Source organism: Pezoporus wallicus, unplaced genomic scaffold (assembly GCF_028554395.1).
Source record: "Pezoporus wallicus isolate ANWC-B61680 ecotype Strahan unplaced genomic scaffold, APGP_CSIRO_Pwel_v1 scaffold_7392, whole genome shotgun sequence".
Taxonomy (NCBI): domain Eukaryota; kingdom Metazoa; phylum Chordata; class Aves; order Psittaciformes; family Psittacidae; genus Pezoporus; species Pezoporus wallicus.
The window spans coordinates 240,676-260,735 of NW_026639923.1; the positions used below are offsets into that span (position 1 = coordinate 240,676).

At 45.3% G+C, this 20,060-nt stretch overlaps 2 protein-coding genes across 2 annotated transcripts in view; one reads left to right on the forward strand and one right to left on the reverse strand.

The window, feature by feature from the left end:
• PTCD1 (pentatricopeptide repeat domain 1) overlaps positions 1-20,060 on the forward strand; it is a 57,320-nt gene that overhangs the window by 25,488 nt on the left and 11,772 nt on the right. The window lies entirely within an intron of this gene.
• Positions 3,181-19,285, reverse strand: ARPC1A (actin related protein 2/3 complex subunit 1A). The gene is made up of 10 exons (XM_057416825.1): positions 19,122-19,285; positions 15,998-16,079; positions 15,297-15,401; positions 12,556-12,778; positions 11,027-11,134; positions 7,574-7,786; positions 5,645-5,720; positions 5,246-5,439; positions 4,439-4,529; positions 3,181-3,589 (listed from the first exon to the last, which is right to left on the reverse strand). The coding sequence occupies exons 2-10, from the start codon at positions 16,059-16,061 to the stop codon at positions 3,551-3,553; spliced, it is 1,113 nt and encodes a 370-aa protein (XP_057272808.1). The 5' UTR covers positions 16,062-16,079; positions 19,122-19,285; the 3' UTR covers positions 3,181-3,550.

Below are 20,060 nucleotides of genomic sequence, written 5' to 3' on the forward strand. Positions count from 1 at the left end.
ACCGGGTTAGCATTGCAGAAGCAGGACAGCAGCGCACTGGGGGCTCATACAGGGAAGGCAGAGCCCTGATGGAGCTTCCCAGCTGTAGGGCATGGATAAAATACCCTCGTATTTCTTGAGCTGCAGGATCAATCCCCATGCGAGGGGTAAGCTGCAGATGAGGGCAATGGGGATGGCACTGAGCGGGAAGCTCATCTCTCCTCGGTCCTCAGGTCACCAGGAGGCTTCAGGCTTCCTGGGTATCCAACCACCGCCTCCTGCACCAACACCAGCATCCATGTGGGATGTGAGGATGCAGCACAGACCATCTGCTCATCCCTTGACACCAGCTCCCTTCCAGGCAGGGATGTGAATGGACAGTGCCCACTTTAACTTCCACAGCAGGAACCAGGCTATGTTCCTACAAGGGAAAGGAAAGGCTCAGCCCAGCGCTCCCTGCTGAGCCACCACATTCCCCCCATGGCTCCCGCTGTGGCTCCAATCTGAGCCAGCACTGAGGATACAGGAGCTGCCCCTGAGAGCCCATGGGGGAATAACCCAGCTCTGTGGTAGGGATGAAAGCTCAGCCCTGCCGGGTCTCCTCCCACATCCAACTCAAGGTTTGGCTTAAATCCTTTCACGTGCTTTTACCTCTGTTTTCCATAAAGCTCCTTCTGTGTCCATGTCTTGTAACGCCTGGATCCCCCGCAGCACCATCCCATTGCACAGACACTGAGGGCTCCAGACCATCTTTTTGCTGGGTTTTCTTTCGAGATGGAGCAGAAGGGATGAAAAGCAGCAGCTTCTTTTCCTTTAGAGGCTGGGGAGTTTCTCAGGCAGCTCCCGTGAGCATCCCTGCTTGCTCCAAGCCCCATTCCTTGCTCCCAGCAGTGTGTCAGCTGGAGCATCAACGCTGAGCACAAGCAGCCAGCCGCTATCCTGTAATTAAGACTGCAACCACGAGCTGTATTGTGAGCATTGCTTTCAGAGGCACCACTAACCCAAGCACATACAAGCACGTGCCAAGCAGCCTGGTGCTGCGGTTAGCTGAGTACACCAGTGAAGCCTCACCCACACGGGACACAAAGGACACTGTTAGGGACAAGGGGGTGGCAGCAGAACGTCACTCCCCCCATGGCCTGGAGAGCCAGAGCCACCGTTCTTCACTGCAGGGCAGTGCACAAGCCCCCTGCCCCTGCATTTGGGGTGGTTTTAACCTGGTTTCAATCTCAGGCTTGTAGCACGTGTGTTTCCCTCACACAAACAGTTTCAGCACACCTCAATTTGTTGGCTTTTTGGAGCAAATGGGCTCATTTGACCTTCTCCAGCTCTTCCACACAGTCAAGAACAAGGCATAAACATTCAGAGATGCATTTTCTCCACTCTCTCATTAAATGATCCCCCCCACCCCCAACCTTTTATGTTACTTGGAAATAAAGCACCACGCTTTCCAGAAGTGACTTTTGAACCATAATCACTCCTGTCTGTGAGATAGAAGCACCTCTAATACATACACAGATGGACAAAGCCATCTTCTGTCTAGCCACCAAGGCTGACAGGGTCCCTTTGATCCAGAAGACACTCAACTGCATCAGCACTGATGGGAGTTTAGCTGATAAAGCCAACCCCACCACCAGTCACTGTACACATCAGGTCACTAGGCTGCAAGATGAGTTGAGGTTAAAGAGTCACTGGTTTATGTTTAGAAGGGAGAGGAAATGGCAAAGCTATGCTTGACTGCCGGGGGAGGGAGGTGGGAGACACCAGAGAACCAGGAGGAACAGGCAAACCAGCCTATCCTCTGCACACAACCAACACTGCACCTGAAAATGCCCCAGCTCTGTGATGGACACAGTGGTCCAGCAGCAGAACAGCAGCAGCTTTGTGAGCTTATCTCCCATCCTCCCTTGTCGCTCACCCCGAGCTGAGATGAGCAGAGTATGAAGCAACTCTGGTGCCAGAGGAAGTGGTGAGTTCAGTCACTGGGGTTTTCTGTCAGACACTTCTGCATTCTCAGATGAAGCCTTAAACCTTGTAAAGCTTGGGAGGCAGAGAAGCCCCTCCAGAGCCTCGAGGCAGCAACGCAGTTAAGTTACCAGACCATGTGAACAAACCAAGTTACACGCAAACGCCTCTGTGAGCTCCTGAGGCTCAGAACTGAGCTTCCAAAAGGGAGGTGCACAGAAGCCAGCCCATGCTGACACCTCCCTAAACGAGTGCCAGGTCCCCACCAGCCTTTATAAACACAGACTGCTGCAGGCTGAGCACTTGGCTCTAACAGGACATGCAGGTCTGTGTAGCTCCATGGACTTACAGTGATTTGCTTTTACTTTGTCCTCCTAAGAGGGGGCTCAGCAGATTTTTGTCTCACTTTCCACATGCAATTTCCAGCCTGTCTCCTAAGCACTGTGAGAAGTCTTTGTGCAGGTCCTAAAAGGTAACTACAAATCATTCTGGTCATTCACCTTTGGAAGACTCTGACCCACTGAATACACAGCAAGAAAGACATTCAGACTAATTTGCTCTATTACCAGATTCAATGCAGACAGAATTAAGAAGAACAGGACAAAAGTATTCACCCTCCAAAATCACCACCTCAAGGGAACAGTTCTTCACATCCATGCCTGATGCCATCAAGCTGTCAAGGGGTGGAACACATCTATATTTCTGGAGTGACAGGAGGATCCAAGAGTTGGCTGTACTGGAGGCTGAAATCAGCCTGACTGGGAGGGAATGGCAAAAGCACCCTATTGTGAGTGGTCCAGAGGCTCCATGCATCCTCAGAAGAGGGTACTTCAAAGACCCAACAGGGTACCGATGGGCTTTTGGTATTGCTGCTTTGGAGACAGAGGAAACTGAGCAGCTGTCCACCTTGCCTGGTCTCTCAAAGGATCCTTCTGTTGTGGGGTTGCTGAAGGTCGAAGAACAACAAGTGCCAATCGCGACCACAACAGTGCACCGGCGGCAGTATCGCACCAAGCGAGACTCCCCGATTCCCATCCACAGGCTGATCCGTAGACTGGAGAGCCAAGGAGTGATCACATCCAGCTCATCCCACCTCCAGGTCTTCATCTGTCAACTAAGAAACTTTCAGTAAAGATGAACTTTGCCTCTTTTAAGGCCACAGAGTATCAGTGCAGGGGTCTTCCCACTTTTTCTGAGCTAATTCCTTTTTATGCCAATGAGCATTCAAACAAAGAATCAGTTTTTATGGTTTTTATTATTATTATTATTATTTCTAGCAGACAATTTACATAACATTCCCCTTTTAAGTTAGTGATTCAGAACTTCCTGCAACGAACTACTTAAGGAGCAGCTTTGGTAAAGAATGGAATGAAACAACCAACCGAAAACAGAAAGAACAACCAAACCAAAAGAGATAAGAACAATCACGGCTGATTTTGAAACCAACACAATTCACCAAATTGAGATCCAAAAGAAAATGGGCCAAGCTGTATTTTCTCCGTGTTTCCAAGTTATTCCACTTTCCTCCTCCCTTTTCGGGTTTGTGCAGATGTGGGAGCTGCGTTCTGTCAAGCAGTTTGTCCTGCTAGATGAGGGCAATCCATCTTTACATGATTCGTAGCCCTTGGATAGAGGACTCTAAGGTCTTGAAAGAGAAACATCTTAATCACAATCTGCTATGGTTTCCTGTGGTCAATAATTCAGTGGAGATGCTGATACTAAGAGGAACAAGCAAAAGCCCTGGGTACTTTGGATTAGACTCAGATTCAAGAGCCAGAGGCCTCTACAGCCATTCCTTTCAAATTCATGCATATATAGACCAATGATTCCATCCCCTTCTCCTGAACCTGCACTAAAGCAGGTTATAAATCACCTCAGTTTCGTGGCTCCTGCCCCCACCAGAGACCTTTTGCATTACAGAATAGACAAACTACGGCTTTCCTAAGAGGCAGAGCAGGCTCTCAGCACCTTGGGGAGGCCGGCAGAGACCTCTGTTGGCCAGTCCTCAGCAAAGCAAGCGTTTGCATCCATAAATCCTGTCAGGGTTTTCAATACAGGACTCAGTGTAACTCTTTTGAGTATCTTCTTACTGCTTTGGGAAGTTAAATATGAAAGGGAAGGACCATGTTCTGCACAAGGACAGTGAACAGAGCCCAAAGGGATGTGAGCAAGAAGAGGTAGTGGGCAGTGTCGTACCAATGATGGTTCCAGCCTGAATGTGGCTGAAATAGAGGTTAGAGGAAGAATTAGTGGGATTCCTACAGACTGCATGAAAAAGTTGTATGGATTAGCACCATCTGCTAAACAAAGTCTATCTACATTTATGCTGAAAATCTTGGATCTCTCATCCTTATGGAGCTCACTAATAGGTTTGAACATTCCAGCCTGGATTTCCTGCTGCTAATAAAACCTGTGTTAGGGCTGAGGCTCAGAGGCTGATGGTAGAGATCACCAAATTCCCTCCCACTACACACACAGAGTAGTAAAAGCATACCTTGAAATCCCAGATGGTCATTGCTCCATCAATGCCCGTGGTGCAGAACTTACGACAGTCTCGTTTGTCTATCTCATAAATAGACACTTGGCTGAAAGCAGAGAGTGAGAGCTGGTAACACAGACACCCATTCCAGAGAGCCAAAAAGCTGGAAAACCTGGGTTGAATTCAACTCCTACTCTCTCCAAGGGAGATATGAGTGTAACAGAGCTTATGTTAGGTTTCTGGTACAATGCTTCAGAAAAATAAGCACAGAAATAGGATTCTGAAAGCTCTTTTATTGCTCTGTGGCTGCAGCCTGAACATCTGCCTTGGATAAAGACAAATTGCTTCAGGAACGCCAGCATCCCCCAGGCTCACGTATTTTATTCAATGCAAGGATATTGTACTTGAAGAACCTGAACTGATCCTTCTGATGAATAAATACACCTGGAAATAACTTCAGCAATAGGGAGCTGGTATGGGAATTCCTGCTCCAGGTGGATTTTGCTGACTGGATTTTGCACAGCGCTACCAATGCCTTGTGAAGTAGCTACATATTTGATAAGGTAAGCTTTGCTGAAGTTCCAGAGCACACTAACCATGAGCAAACAGCAGCAGCATGCATGCCATGTTAATGATTAACTCCACCAGCTTCCATATAAATCCCAGAAACAGACAGCTGGTAGGAAAAGGCTAAGAGGGGATACCAGCTAAACCCGGATGGTGTACCTAAGTTGAGCTCTCCCCAGTTTGCAGTACATCCTGGGAAACCAAAGCGATGAGGAAAGCATTCCCTCCCCTTGGAATAGCAGGCAAGACACTCACGTTATACTGTTTTGGTGCAGTGTCTCCAGGGTCGTGTTACGATCTTCCGTAGTGGCTCTTTTATCCATGTTTCGGAAGCGTTCCATAGCGGAAATATTGCGCTGGATGCTCTGTTTGGGAATGTCTAGTTTGGAAACGAAGGTCAGCAAGCCACGGTCGTCACAGTTAAAGAGCATGGGGCAGCAGTCGTGGCCCTGCAAGCACACAGCACAAAAGCATGTCAGGAAACAAACACAATCACCATCTCATTCTTCTGCTGCTGTTCTGACACTATGGAAGAGTTTGCTTACACGTATGCTACTATAAGTTAGTTCTTACTAAGTTCTAGTAGTAACTTGGGTGTTTCTCCCTCTCCAAAACACTACAACACTCTACAAGGAGAAGATAAAAGACACTTACAGCTGCCACCACACTGTTCTCGGAGACAAACGAGACACTCAGGAGTGGGAGGAACTCTGTTTTCAGCTGCGAAACCCTGAACACAAGAACATGTGTTAAAGGACTTCATTGAAACTCTGCTCTTGTGAGATCTCACTTGGAGCATTGTGTGCAGTTCTGGTGTCCTCAACATAAAAAGGACATGGAACTGTTGGAACAAGTCCAGAGGAGGCCACGAGGATGATCAGGGGACTGGAGCACCTCCTGTATGGAGACAGGCTGAGAGAGTTGGGGCTGTTCAGCCTGGAGAAGAGAAGGCTGCATGGAGACCTCAGAGCAGCCTGCCAGTATTTGAAGGGGGGCTATAGGGATGCTGGGGAGGGACTCTTTATTAGGGACTGTAGTGACAGAACAAGGGGTAATGGGTTAAAACTTAAACAGGGGAAGTTTAGATTGGATATAAGGAGGAAATTCTTTCCTGTTAGGGTGGTGAGGCACTGGAATGGGTTGCCCAGGGAGGCTGTGAATGCTTCAACCCTGGCAGTGTTCAAGGACAGGCTGGACAGAGCCTTGGGTGAGATGGTTTAGTGTGAGGTGTCCCTGCCCATGGCAGGGGGTTGGAACTGGATGATCTTAAGGTCCTTTCCAACCCAAACCATTCTATGATTCTATGATTCTATGAAACCTCTTGTCTTTGGCTCCAACCAAATTAGAGACCATTCCTACTGGAAAGGAAGTCAGTGCAGCTCAGCTGTCCCAAAGTGACACCACAAGGTTGCAGTTTATAATAGGATGTTTTAACCTAATGGAAGTGTCCTGGAAGGACCAAACATGAAGTATTCCAGGTAAAGGCTGGTGTTATTTAATGTTGTGTGTAAATAGTGTTTAAAAAGAATGGGCTCCTCCAAAAAAGTCCAAATTAATGAAGCCATTCATTTCATTTACGTATACAAACATGAAGATTTAGAGCTTCACATCGTCTTTTCAGGAGGAAAATGCCTCTATAATTAAATTTAGTCAACTTTAGAAATGTTGTAACAAATGAGGGAAGAACTCCAGAACACTTTATACTTAAATGCTGTCCCCAGCCAGGTACTTATGCAGCTGCAGCTGTCACCGTAATTCAAACTGAAGCACAGCAATGCCAGCTTGATCCACTAGAGATCTCTGCTGCCAGACTGTATGAGGAACCTCTTCCCTCTTGGTTAGAAAGCCACAGACATTGAAGAGTTATGCAGATGAGGAGCAGGAGGAATTAGATTAGACATCAGGGTGAAATTCTTTACTATGAGGGTTGTGAGACACTGGCACAGGGTGCCCAGAGAAGCTGTGGCTGCCCCATCCCTGGCAGTGTTCAAGGCCAGGTTGGACACAGGGGCTTGGAGCAAGCTGCTCTAGCGGAAGGTGTCCCTGCCCATGGCAGGGGTTGGAACTGGATGAGCTTTAAGGTCCCTTCCAACCGAAACCGTTCTGTGATCCTATGAATTGTTAATAAACCATATTGTTGGATGGAAAGGTGTAAGTTGAAACCTTCCAGCAGCAGAGTCGTAAGGACAATGGCTGGAGTTAACAAGCAACTTATTTTCCAGATCCTGGTTGGGAATAGGTCTTTGTTACAGAGCGAGTTTGTTGCTGGATTCTCCTGAATCCATTTACAAGGAAATACTGGTTTTCCCCAGTCTCTGAAGTGGAACATATTTTCTTTCAAATGCTCCCACCCTGGGTAAAGTGACTGCACCCCCACTGAAGAGCTCTTATCAGAAATGTCAATTATATCACCTTAAGTTCCAAGAGTCTGCCTTATTTCAATAGGCCTCAAAGAGACTCCTGGAATCAAGAGTAATACTGTCACAAGTGGGAACAGCAGTCACAGCTCTCGTTGTTGTAAGCACAGTATCCCACACCCTTCTATGTTAAAGAGCTGCTAACTGAGAGGAAGAACATACTTACATCATATTCTTTGAGGCATCAGCAACTGACACAGTGCTGTCATGACTGACCCAGGCTAAGCGGTTACCACTGGCCGAAAAACTGACACTGTGCACCCATCCACCACTTCCAGCACCCCCAAATTCTGACATCAGCTGCCCAAAAGGCATTTTGGAGCCCCAGGGTGTACTGGCTGGTTTTTCATCCACTTCCTTAATATAAGCAGAAAACACCCTGCAAATGAAGAGATTTCAATGTGAACAAAGAGAGAACAAGAGCTCCTGGGAGCTTCATGCACATTTGGTATCGGAAGCAAACAGATGCATTCTAATTCCACCCAAATAAAATACTACCTTCCAACAAGGCACTGGTGGCTGGGAAGCTTCACTATACAGAGAGAAAGCAATAGTACAAAGGGTGGAATGCACATAGGTTTCTGTACTCGTTTCTTTCTCCTCCTTTTCCAGAAGGTGGCACAAGCACATACATTGTCATTGCATTTTCCACTGTGCTGAGATTTCCCTTTCATCCTTTAGAGGTCCTAATAATTCTGAGAGTCAGTTCTTCAGGAAGAGAAAACCCACAAATTGCACTGTATAATTAGAAGCTGCTACAAACACCTACAAAATTACCCGCTTTTTCAGAACATTCCCTTTGTAGCCTGGTTTCAAAGAAAGAAAACCGATGTTCCGATGCCAGCATTACAATTTGCGAGATAGGTTTAAATAGAAAAGCCTCCCCCTTCCATCAAATTCCTTCTGCATGATTCAGACATGCCACAATATGGTGTTCTTGATTGTTACCATGGAAGGCACGGGGACGTCACAAACATAGGATAAGAGTCCATTGAGCAGAAGGAACAAGTGAGCCACAGCATACTACTACCAGAGAAATATGCCAGTATAAATGACAACCCCTGATCAAATACTGGTTGCAGTCAAACAATACATATACATACACACACACACACATACACATATATATATATAGTGAGTTTAAGGAAATGTTGCTCCCCCTCCCTGTTATTTGAGATCTTTTTACACATGTGGCGTATCCACTTCAAAAGGTCTCTATATTCAGCTTACTCAAATAAAGCTGATCATTTGGAACAAGAAGGGTTTAACTGCAGCTATATTAGGTAGAGATTTTCAGAGCATTAAGTGTGAATTTATATTGGGCTCTATCAGTTTAAATATAATCTAATGATAATCCTTCAACCAACTTAATTTTATAGAGATGGCTAAAAGGACGTATCTCTTAATGTATGGAAATGGGACAAGATGTTTAAAGCCACAGCCTTTAACACAAGGCAGAAAAATCATTCCTATGTAGTGAAAGACCTTAAAGATAACTGTTAGAAAATGAGTATTTTCCCTTACTGAAATCTCCCCCTCTTTTAAACCCGAAGTTCACTCAGCTTGAAGGTCCCAGCCTTTAAAGAACATTGGGAAATGACTTTCATTCCCACAGCAGCTTGTTCCAGCAAGAATATAAAATTCACATCTATGCAGTGGTGGTAGCTGGATCTGTGTTAGAGGAGCTCATCCAGGCCAGGTACCAAGGAAACTGAATACTGAGCATCTTGGAGCCTCTTTGTGCTCCATTCTTTACCCAAATGTCTCCCACTTTGCTGCTTATTAGTTGGCAGTGGCTCTGGCAGACCCATTTCATAATTCTCCTCAGAGCCACTTATCAGAACAGATGCACACTTCAGGCCCAGATATCTTCATTATGTCACTGAACATTCCCTAGAACTGGAATTCTAGAGATCTGTATTCACCATTCACCAAGGAGAACATTCTTTCATGGGTTTGGGGAAGAAAGAGAAACATAAACCTAGTACCAATCCCTACTACTGTTCTTTAATATTTCAATATGGAGATTTCCATGATAAAAGCAGCAAAATGATGAAATGAGTCACCCTAAACTACGATGTTAAGGAAAAGCAGAAAGTTTCCCAAATGTTTTATATCAAGAGCTGGGGAAGGCATTCAAAATATACCCCATTTTCAGAGAAGTAGGATGCAGGACAGTGAGTGTTCTGATGGGAAACAAAAGACTAAGTCAGCCTTCTAGAGAATGCTCCTAGGAAATAGACTGAACAACACCTTGACTTCCTTACAACAAAGCCCCCCAAAATACACACCCCCCACCCCAAAACCCAAGTCACAGTGAACACAAAATGATGCAAATTGAACTCCTCAACCACAACTGGGAAGAGGAGATAATGAGGGATGCAATGTACACAACAAAGCCTGGAGACAAAAGAGCTCAAGTCCAAAGTAACAGATAAATAGAGAGATATATGTTATCAGCTGACCTAATGCTGAAGTCCTAAAATGCTTTATGAACATGGACAAGTTCCCATATGTGAAAAGCAGTTGCTCTGGAAGATGAATGAATACATTTCACATCCTTTTTTTTTTGTGAAAGGAAGTGAACATGTATAGTTTATCTCATTAAATCTGGAGCTACGGCAGGAAAGGGAGACAACTCTCCTCTTCTTCCCAGCTTCCATTTAACACCTCTCCTTACATAAAAAGGTATCAAAAGATAGAATTTAGATGCCTGGGTTTCATTCTGAAATAAGGAGTGTAATAGTCCCACCTCCCCCTCCTACTTAGTCATTTTTAGTACACACTGTGAAGCCTAAAAATTGCCCTATTACATAAAGAACTTAAGAAAAGAAGCTTTCATTAGCATTCAAGGTACCAGTGATTAATTAAAAGCTGAATCCAAGTCAACCGCTCTGCAGACAGCTCCCATGCAGACTTCACTACAGTGACCCCAGCCACTCAGCAGAGGGCAACGTGCAGGAGCTATCCCTCACTGTGTAACTTCACAACCACACCATCTATCTCACATCCCCATCTGGTTTTACCAGCCTTGGTTTTAATAATGCTCTTCAAAAATGTGTTTTGCTGTGCTGAGTTTCAGGTGGACCAATTCCCTGACCACTTGTTCAAGGTGAGAAACTCCTTGCTCACTACAGGGGTGCAAGAATGTTAAGGGTAGCACAAAGAGGAGAGAACAAGTGACTCAGGGAAGAAAAAGATGAGATCCTGCCTTTGGAAGTGCCATGAGTTTTGGAACTGCACTGTTAGGATATTGCTTTTTAAACTAACTAGCAATGTTGGTATTCTACAAGGTAGCACCTCCTAACCTAATTTAAGCCGAACAACTAGACCTCAGCACTCAATGCATGCACAGTAGTACTACTCCTCTGTACTGCCAATAAAGAAATCCACCAGTTTATGAAACTGAGGCATGTCCCTCACCAGATACATGTTAGCAGCTCAAAGTCTGCATGTGGTAGCACCAAAGCCAAAGTTTCTCAAGCTGGATGTTTTATTGCAGTAACAACACCAGTATGCAACAAGCCATCTTCTATTCTGACAGCAAATGCATCATCAGCATGCTCATGGTACTGACTAACAGTAATCCAAAGGGATTTACAGATGCTTTTTCTCTCACCTGCACTTGAAGTCACAGGACCCTGCAGCGAGCAGAACGTTGTTGGGGTGCCAGTCCAGGCTTAGGACAGTGGAACGAATGGGCTTTTTAATGTGTTTGCTCACCCACCTAAATTAAGGAGAGAAAAAAAGAGAGAGATATACAGTAAGTATGGAAATATTCTACCAAACTCCCCCAATTCCATGAAGTACTCCTCAAAAAGATCACCCTTTGGCAGTGACTACGCACATCAGTTTTGCAAAACACTCATGCCCAAAACTTTCATATTCCCTTGAGGTCTGTGAACATTATACGGTTATCTTAATTCCAATTTTAAACACTATGAAGTCCCTCTTCACTTGAATCGTATTCCCCTTCCAACTGATTTTTCTAATACATCAGGCAGGACTCCTTAATGCCAATTTTGTGCAGTATTTGCTTGGTCCTTCAGATCTATGATAAGAGCTCAGCTTTTTCTGTCACATTGAGCTAAGCAGCACTATTTTCTTAGCTCACTAAGCACAGGTCCTCTCCAGCTCCTTCCAATGAGTTTCACAGCCACCTCTCTTGCCTATTGACTTCTCTACTGTTTAATAGTACAATAAGTATAAAATGCAACAAGTAATGGGTGCCCTGGCAGTGATGTGACTCGTCCACACATCAATTATCTGAATTATAGTGAAAAGTGGTCCTGATGTTGAACGCATCAATATCAACCTAAATACATCCCAGCAGATTTAGTCTGAACCATTTACAAAATAGTAATGAAATCTGTTATTCACTTGATGGCCTTTGGGATGATGGTGCTTTTTCTCTCAATTTACTTCCATCAGGCAAAAGCAGTTTTAAGGATCACACTAAATGGTTTGTCTTCAACAGATAGGTTTTGATTCTCCTGCAGACAAGTGAGGCGGAGAAAATGTCAATAACTGAGTCTGCTGGAAAGCATAAAAGTCTAAAACAAGCTTTAAAAGGTATTTTGCAGATGGTATTGTCATTTCCCATCTCCACATGGAAGACTGCACACCTCGGGCACAGACACCTGTGGTTTAATGCAGGTTTATGCAACCCAAGGTAACAGATCCTCAACATACTGATTTCACCTACAGGCGATCTGGTAAATGCAGCTCTAACACGTGCAGAAGTAGATCCGTTAAAGATCAGAAGCACTAAGTTCATATCCCAAAGAGAAAGAAGTGTTAACGGTGGAAATGGCTGTGATAGTCCTGTCTGAAATCTGTAAAGTGGGATACAAATATACGACAGAATACAGAACAGGCAGATGACAAGGTGGAACACATCCACACCAACATGTATAACCTGAAAATACGCCAAGTCCAAGGCCTTCAGGTGCTACACCAGAGTAAAGAAGAGGGAACCTTTTCTCTAAGATGTACAAATAAAAGAACTGATGAGGCCTATCCCTGATATTTCCTGAAGATTTTAGGGATTAGCAAGATAGGAACCCAGTTACCACCACCAAGCTCCAAGCTTTAGCTTTTCCGTGATGATCTTAACGGTAGAAATGGAAATCAACTCAAACAGCTCACCAGTCATTTTCAGATTCGAAGTAGCACACAGATATAAGTCGAGCTCCACTTCCCACGGCAAATTTGTTCTCCAAGGGAGACCACTTCACAAAGGTAGCTGCACGATTAATTCTCAGGATCACAAGGGTTGGCTTCCACACACCATCCTTCTGACTCCACACATAGGCATTCCGGTCAGCACCGCAAGTTACAATGCGATCGCTTTTGGGAGCCCAGTCGATCCCTGCAATGTAGAGGTCACATTAATAAACTTGCCTCTTTGTACTCTTTGCTTTACCATAGTTATTACTATTATGTTAGTATTCCCCTTAGAATCATAGAATGGTTTGGGGTGGAAAGGACCTTAAGATCATCCAGTTCCAACTCCCTGCCATGGGCAGGGACACCTCACACTGGATCATGTCACCCAAGACTCCATCCAACCTGGCCTTGAACACTGACAAGGATGGAGCATTCACAACTTCTTTGGGCAACCCATTCCAGTGCCTCACCACCCTTACAGTAAAGAACTTCTTCCTTATATCTAACCTGAGCTTCCCCTGTTTAATTTGAACCCACTACCCCTTGTCCTGTTACCACGGTCCCTAATGAAGAGTCCCTCTGGCATCCTGGTAGGCCCCTTGCAGCTTCTCTTCTTGAGGCTGAAAGCCCCAGCTTTCTCAGCCTGTCTTCATACAGGAGGTGCTCCAGCCCCTGGTCATCTTCATGGCCCTCCACTGGACTTGCTCCAACATCTTCTTATGCTGAGGACATCAGACCTGCACACAGTGCTCCTTCTTCTCTTATTTCCCAGGAACCATTCTATACTGCTCAGGGTATCTGCTTCTCCCTCTAGCTTTCATCCAAATTGCAGATTCCAAACTTCCCGATTCCACAGAGAATTTGCCTGCTGCCAGCTGGCCCACAGGTGGAGCTCTGCACTGGCAAAGACTGGCAAACCCCTGACTTCCACACGAGACCCATTTCAGCAGCTGAAACCCAGCGATTCTAAACTGATGCACAAACCTCTAACACGGTTGTCTGCTTGCTGCCAGACTGCAGTCAGAATCTGGAAGTTTAGCTAGGAAGGGGATTTAGAAGTTATCAATCTTTATGTACTGATATAATCCCTAGTTTTCCCATGCCTATTTAAGATGTACCATGAGAAAGAAACCAAGCAAAAATAACAATCTCAAAGAATAAACCAAATCCTTTGGTAAGCCTGACATTGCTTCTTTCCCCTCCAATGCAGTGAAGGATGTTCTCAACTGTTAAGTCTTATGGCAACATTATTTTTCATCTTTTCTTTGAGATGCAGTGTGCAAAACTCTCCTGCCTCAAAGTTATCCTCCAGTGGTTTTCCATAACTTCATTCAGTACTAAAAACACTCCTTAAGCACGCAAACTGAAAAGGACACAAGATACAGAAAGAATTCGTATTGATTTTACTATATAATTCATATATGGTCTACTTCAAAGTAAGCTTATGCTTAAAAAGTTCAATTTTGAAGCAGTTTGTATTCCAAAACCATAGTTCCATGAGTCAATCTAGCACTGCTTTTGAAACGAGGACCATCCTGCCTCTCTCTGCTTCTCTTGCCCACCACCTCCCTTGTGCCAGCACTGATGCTCTTCTGACCCAAGATCAGCTTTTTAGCTCAGAGAAAAACTAAGCCAACAAAAAGATTGAATAATGCTCGTTTTGGAAGCAGCTCACCAGAATCTCTGAATTGAGACATACAAGACAAGACAAGGGACCTTATCCCTCGTGATCAGAAGCTGGAATGACAGCAACTCAATCACTCCCATCAGAGGCAACAAGCGAACTGATGAGTCCATCTCCTGTGTGTAACCACAGTTTAAGTCTACTCTTCACTACATCCACAGCATTTGGTATTCCAAAGGTATACGCTGCGCTGGAGAGCAGGGAAAGCTCTTTTCCCAAGTCATGAATATTTGGCTTCTAACACTAACAGGTACAAGTAAAATGCAGAGAGCTGTCTCTGGGAAACTGCATGTCACTTGTAAATTGAGCCCAAGTGGCTCTTCACAAAAGAGCACATACACTTGTGCTCTTTGACAGCAAGAATCAGGTAAATTGAATAAAGTTCCTGCAAAACCCTCCAGTCAAGGCAGCTATTTCTGCCCATTACTGAGTTGAGAACAGAATAAAGGATACTGCTGTTTTGTGCAAGTGCTTGTATTAATTACTTTCCTCTCCTTAGAGAATAAAGCCCTTACAAAAATATCACCATAAAAAAAACCCAAACAAAACAGTAATATAAGAGGCTACCACAGGACAATCACATCTTAAAATTACCACCTTGTGACTCATCGTGGCAGCTCTTCTTACATTTTCATTGTGGAACTGCAGACACTCTAGGCCTGCAGTAAATCACGCACACTGATGGTCTGTCCTGAGCCTACAGCTGACCACTTCAGGTCTTTATACAGTCCCTAAGAAGGATATTTATTACTGTTGGAAACCACAAAACAAAGCAATAGCTGTGCACTTGATGAAGTTTGAATACTAGCACTGGAAAGGAAGCAGCATGTATTGGGATTTTCTTCCTGACATTCACTGCATGCAGTCCAGGAAAAAAATGCTGCAAAGCTCTCCAGAAGTGGGAATGCCGACCTATAAGAAGATCAATTTACTCAACACTTAAAGACTTCCCATTTGTAAGTGTTCCCAGGATTTTGACTAGGGAAAACAGGGGGTGGGCAAACTTAATGTCTGGCACAGCACAATCTTCTCTTACCTGTAATGTGTCCATTGTGTTCCTTTAGCTCATGAGCCTTTACCCACTGGCTCCCACTCTTCTTGTAGATGTGGACTTCATGATTATTAGGGCTAATGGCAATCTCTTGAAGAAAAAAATAATACAATCCAATAGTACAGAAGGCTTTTTAATACTAAATACTTGCCGAGCCTTGAAAATCTAAAAACTGCATTCTAAAATTGCAGAGCATTACATAGGTTTTATTGAGGGCTGACATCTGTGGTCATAACATGGTCATGAGTACATGCAGAGAAAGACAAGACATATGGAACATATGTATTGGAACATACAGTATTGTATGTACTGGAACATACAGTATTCCACAGTATAGTGGAAAACTAGGCTACTAAAAGAAAGGGCTGGTCTGGGGTATGGAAATAGAGGGTCTAAGAGGGTAAAGGCCAGGTCAGTCTCATGAGAGGCAGACCAAGAGGCAAAGCTCTCTGGAACATCAGCAGGACTAGATTTGTTCATATGCCAGAGTTCCAGTAATGGGTTCAGTAAAGCTGAGATTTAGAAGATGAGTGCTTTTTGGATCCAAAGTGGGATATTTAGCATGTAGCACTATGAATGCGACCATACCTTCCCTAAATGTGATTCAGAACCTTATGAGATCACAAACTGACAGCAAAGAGAAAACAGCAATGGAAAAATACAGTTAAAGCTAATGTGTTACTTACGAGTCCGGTCTCTGTTCCACGCATGGCAGGTGATTGGCTCCAGTAAAAACTGATGTAGAGACATTCCGAGTTAAAGAGATTCCTATGTTGTAAAAAGTGAAAAAGCTGAAAGGTGCAAAATGGAAAACAAAACAAAACACTTCCAAATTAGATCATTATTAAACCAAAATCAGCCTTCACCATTCACCAAGGTTGTTTCAGCCCAGTATTACAATTCACTTACAGAAGATCACAACTTACTCAGTAGACATGTCAAGGCCACTAAGGAGCTGCCTTTGCCATTCACCCCAATACCTTCAGTGGGCTGATGAATTTTAACTGTCTTGCTTATTACAGCTAATTACAATTGCCCTAAAAGCTGGATCCATTTGCTGCTGCACCCACTTGCTGTAACTTCCCAAATGAGAGAGCAGGGTCTTGGGAAGTCTAACAACCCTAAGAATTTTACTATGGAAATAGAATATTTAAATAATAATAATAATCCAGGGACATAGCTGAGTGAATTGATTCCAAACCATGACATGTACCAAGGCTCCCAGGCAGCACTACAATAAAATGTTTTTCTTCTTTTTCAGGAGTTTAAATGTGTGTGCCCAGAACATTGAGATGTAACAGTAATCTGCTGATGTACTATTTGATACAGCCATTTCTACGTGTTCTAGGGAAAAATTATTACAATTAGTAACTAATTACTAATTACTTCAAATTAACTCTAGCACTGAACTGCTTTATAGCTCAGCAGTCGCCCCCATGAGATTCAAACACTAAAAGAACAATCTGAGTCATGTATTTTAATTTGTTTCGAAACCAAAACCTAGATACTTTGCTTTTTCTTTAAGCCTGCTGCAAGAGCCATCTGCAATTGGAGCTGCACCTTCCCACAAGCAGAAGGTTAAAATACTGTGCTGGGTTTTATGTCCTGTATTAACCCAGGGCAGCATAAACAGATGGAAGATAACATTGTAAAAACTCAAGGTCACCTGTGCTAAGTGAAACCCGCACAGTTCAACAGACACAACTTGGATTTGTCAATTCCTTCCATGTATTCCACTAATTTTCACAGTAATTTATCCTTGGCTCATGGATCAAAGGCTTTTTACCCCTCTATATCCATCTGAAAAGAAATCGCTCTGTGATGTTACTCCAAGGCACCCACACCCATTCTAGCCTGAAATTACAACATATCCAAGTATGGCCATGTTAGCAGAGGGTGGAGACTTGAGGACAAGGTAGGAATTTGGAAGCAAACAGGAAATGAATGGCAGTCCAACAGAAACTCGGGAGTGAATGAAAGAAGAGCACATTCTGATGGAGCTCAGCAATTACTACCACAGCACTGGCTTAACGCATACACTGCAAGTGTTGAATCCTGGAGGAGGGATGATGCAGGACCCCAGAAATTCAAATAACTGGAGAGACTTTTCCTTTCCTCCTTTTATTTAAGGCCTCAAACACTACTATTTTAAGGAAATGCAACTTCTGGTTATATTTCAAATGCACTTCCGATACAACCTTTAACTGTATGAACTGATTTTCATGGTTCTTTGAAGAATCATATTCTACCCATCAAATGAAACTATTACATATATACAGTGCTAAGCAATATAATTCATTGCTTTTTATTAATGTGAAAATGTTGACACAGTCTGAGTTACCTTTGCCCTTGGCCAGCCATCATCTGAGATTCCATGGGTTAATATAAGCAAAACCCAACTGCAAATTGCTTTTTCCACAATCTTGCTTTCGTCCATGCCAACATTCGGTAGCAGGACATTTCCATATACAGGAAAAGTTGAGGAGCTGCTCTACCGACAAGGAATGCTCAGCCTTTCCTACTTTTTCCTAAATAAAATGTAAAAATATCCAATCTCCCCTCCCCAAGGAAGGCAGCTATTTTGAAACACTTTCTAATACAAGCCTGGTATTTTCTTCATGGCTTGGCACTGGTTATAAATGGTGTGGTCCCATCCTAACTTTGAGTCCAGAGATTTTTACTAACCTACATGTTATCAGCATCATTCTAGAGCCATGATCCATTGCTTCCCATTGATTGGGTTTCTTGAGAACTGTAACGTGTAGCAAGCGACTGCTTTCCATTTTGGAAAGGGACTCATTTCCGTCACCTGAGAGTTGTTATTTGCTTTGGGAAGATAAATCTTAATGCAGTTTCCCAGTTATAGTTATTCCTTACTGATATACAGACAAAAATCAAACTCACATTTCACTAGAGAAACTACAACTGGCTCTGTGATTCTTAATGTCATTCCTATGCAGGAAAAACCTCAGTGCCTCCCGTCAGTAACCTCGGAATGTCAAACAGGGAAGATACTGTTCTGATAACTTTGTTAGCCAAGTACTTAACACAACTACCTCTGCCCTATTATTTCCCTCAAATGCAAAGTAACTGCCCTTGAGTTTCAATCAAGGGGGAGAAAAGGAAACTTGCACCTTTGTGCAGCAGTTCTTCCAGTATGAAATGGTCAAGGTTGGGAAGTACAGGACACACCTGCTGTTATCTCTCAATGGGGTTAGAAATAACGTGGGGCAAGACCACTGCTGGACAAGCACCTAGCAAGGATGCTGTATCCAGAAGTGGACAGAGCATGTGTGTATGTGAAAGAGAAAGGGAGCATTTAAATCCTTCCCTATTTTCAGCGCACCAACATCACTTCCAAACACCTGGAAGTGCCTATACCCCAGGCCTGCCTCCCGCTGCTGTCATTCCCTTAAAGGCACTCCGGCAGCTTCCCCAGGAGGGTACCTCCCCGCAGGCAAGCCTGACACCGGACACCATTACAAAGCCGGCCGCTTTGGGATGGACTGCGGGCTGCCACCGGTAACTCAGGTGCGGAGGCCGCGGCGGGGCATGAGGACAGGCAGGAGCCGCTCCCTCCCTCCCTCCCTCCCAGCCCCTTCATCCCCCGGTGCGGCCCCGTCCCTTCAGGACGAAGGGGATGAGTGTTCCCCATCGCCTCACCCTCACACGGGGTGGCTGCTCCCGCCCCGCCGCCATCCCCTCAGCACCGGCGGGCCTGCAGGCTCCCCTCACCCCCCGCCGCTGCCGGGGCGGGGGCAGGCGGGCCCAGCGGGGCCGCGGACAGCCTCCCCCGGCGCGGGGACTCACCTGAGGCGGCGGGAGCGGAGCGGGACTCGCGGACTCTGGGCAGTCAACGCGACTCCGCTCCGGGCGGCGGGAGAGGGAGCGGCCGGCGGCGGAGGCCGAGGGGAGGGAGGGGGGGGGGGTACCCGGCACTGACAAGGGAGCCAGGAAACGCGCTCTGCGCATGAGCGCCGGCCGGGAGCGGCTGTGCGCATGCGTAGAGCGAGGGGATGGGAGGGGTAAGGGTGCGCGCACGGCGTGGCCGCGCCTCACACAAAGGCGGGAGCGCTGTGAGGTGCGCGGTGGCTCAACGGGGGAAGGTGCGAGTGTCCTTGGGAAGAGAGGGGAGTTTGTGTTATCGGTGTGCTTCTGAGGTGCTGGAGTGGGGCCAGAGAAGGGCAATGGAGCTGGTGCAGGGCCTGGAGCATAAGTGTGATGAGGAACGGCTGAGGGACCTGGGGGGTTTAGTCTGGAGGCTCAGAGGGGACGTTATTGCCTGACAGGAGGATATAGTGAGGTGGGGTCTGTTGCTTCTCCCAAGTAACAAGCAATAAAACAAGGGAACAGCCGCAAGCTGTGCCAGGCATGGATATTGGGAACAATTTCTTCATGGAGAGGGGGTTTGGTATTGGAACAGACTGCCCAGGTCAGTGATGGAAACACTGTTCCTGGAAGTGTGCACACAATGTAGATGAGGCCCTCAGTGACATGGTAAATCCTGAGGTAATGGTTGGACTTGATGATCTTAAAGGTCCAACCTGATACACCCTATGGTTCTCTGTAGTGATCTGAAGGTGGCTGCTGTCAGCAGGGGCAGGAGCACAGTGTCTGTGGGCTCTTTGGGTTTGGAGAGGCCCAAAGCGCTGCTGGAGGGCTGGTTTGTGTGAGGTCTGCTGAGGTAGGGTTGGGGAGGAGGTTGTGAGGAGCTGAAAGGGGGTTTTGTGGGCTTGTCCAGTGTAGGGT

Bases quoted from the DNA above. Each gene is read 5' to 3' on its own strand.
- ARPC1A (XM_057416825.1), bottom strand. From the start codon at position 16,061: ATGTCTCTACATCAGTTTTTACTGGAGCCAATCACCTGCCATGCGTGG. The intron at 15,402-15,997 runs GTAAGTAACACA...TTTTTCTTCAAG, and splicing joins GTGGAACAGAGACCGGACTC to AGATTGCCATTAGCCCTAAT. The intron at 12,779-15,296 runs GTAAGAGAAGAT...TCTACATTGCAG, and splicing joins ACACAATGGACACATTACAG to GGATCGACTGGGCTCCCAAA.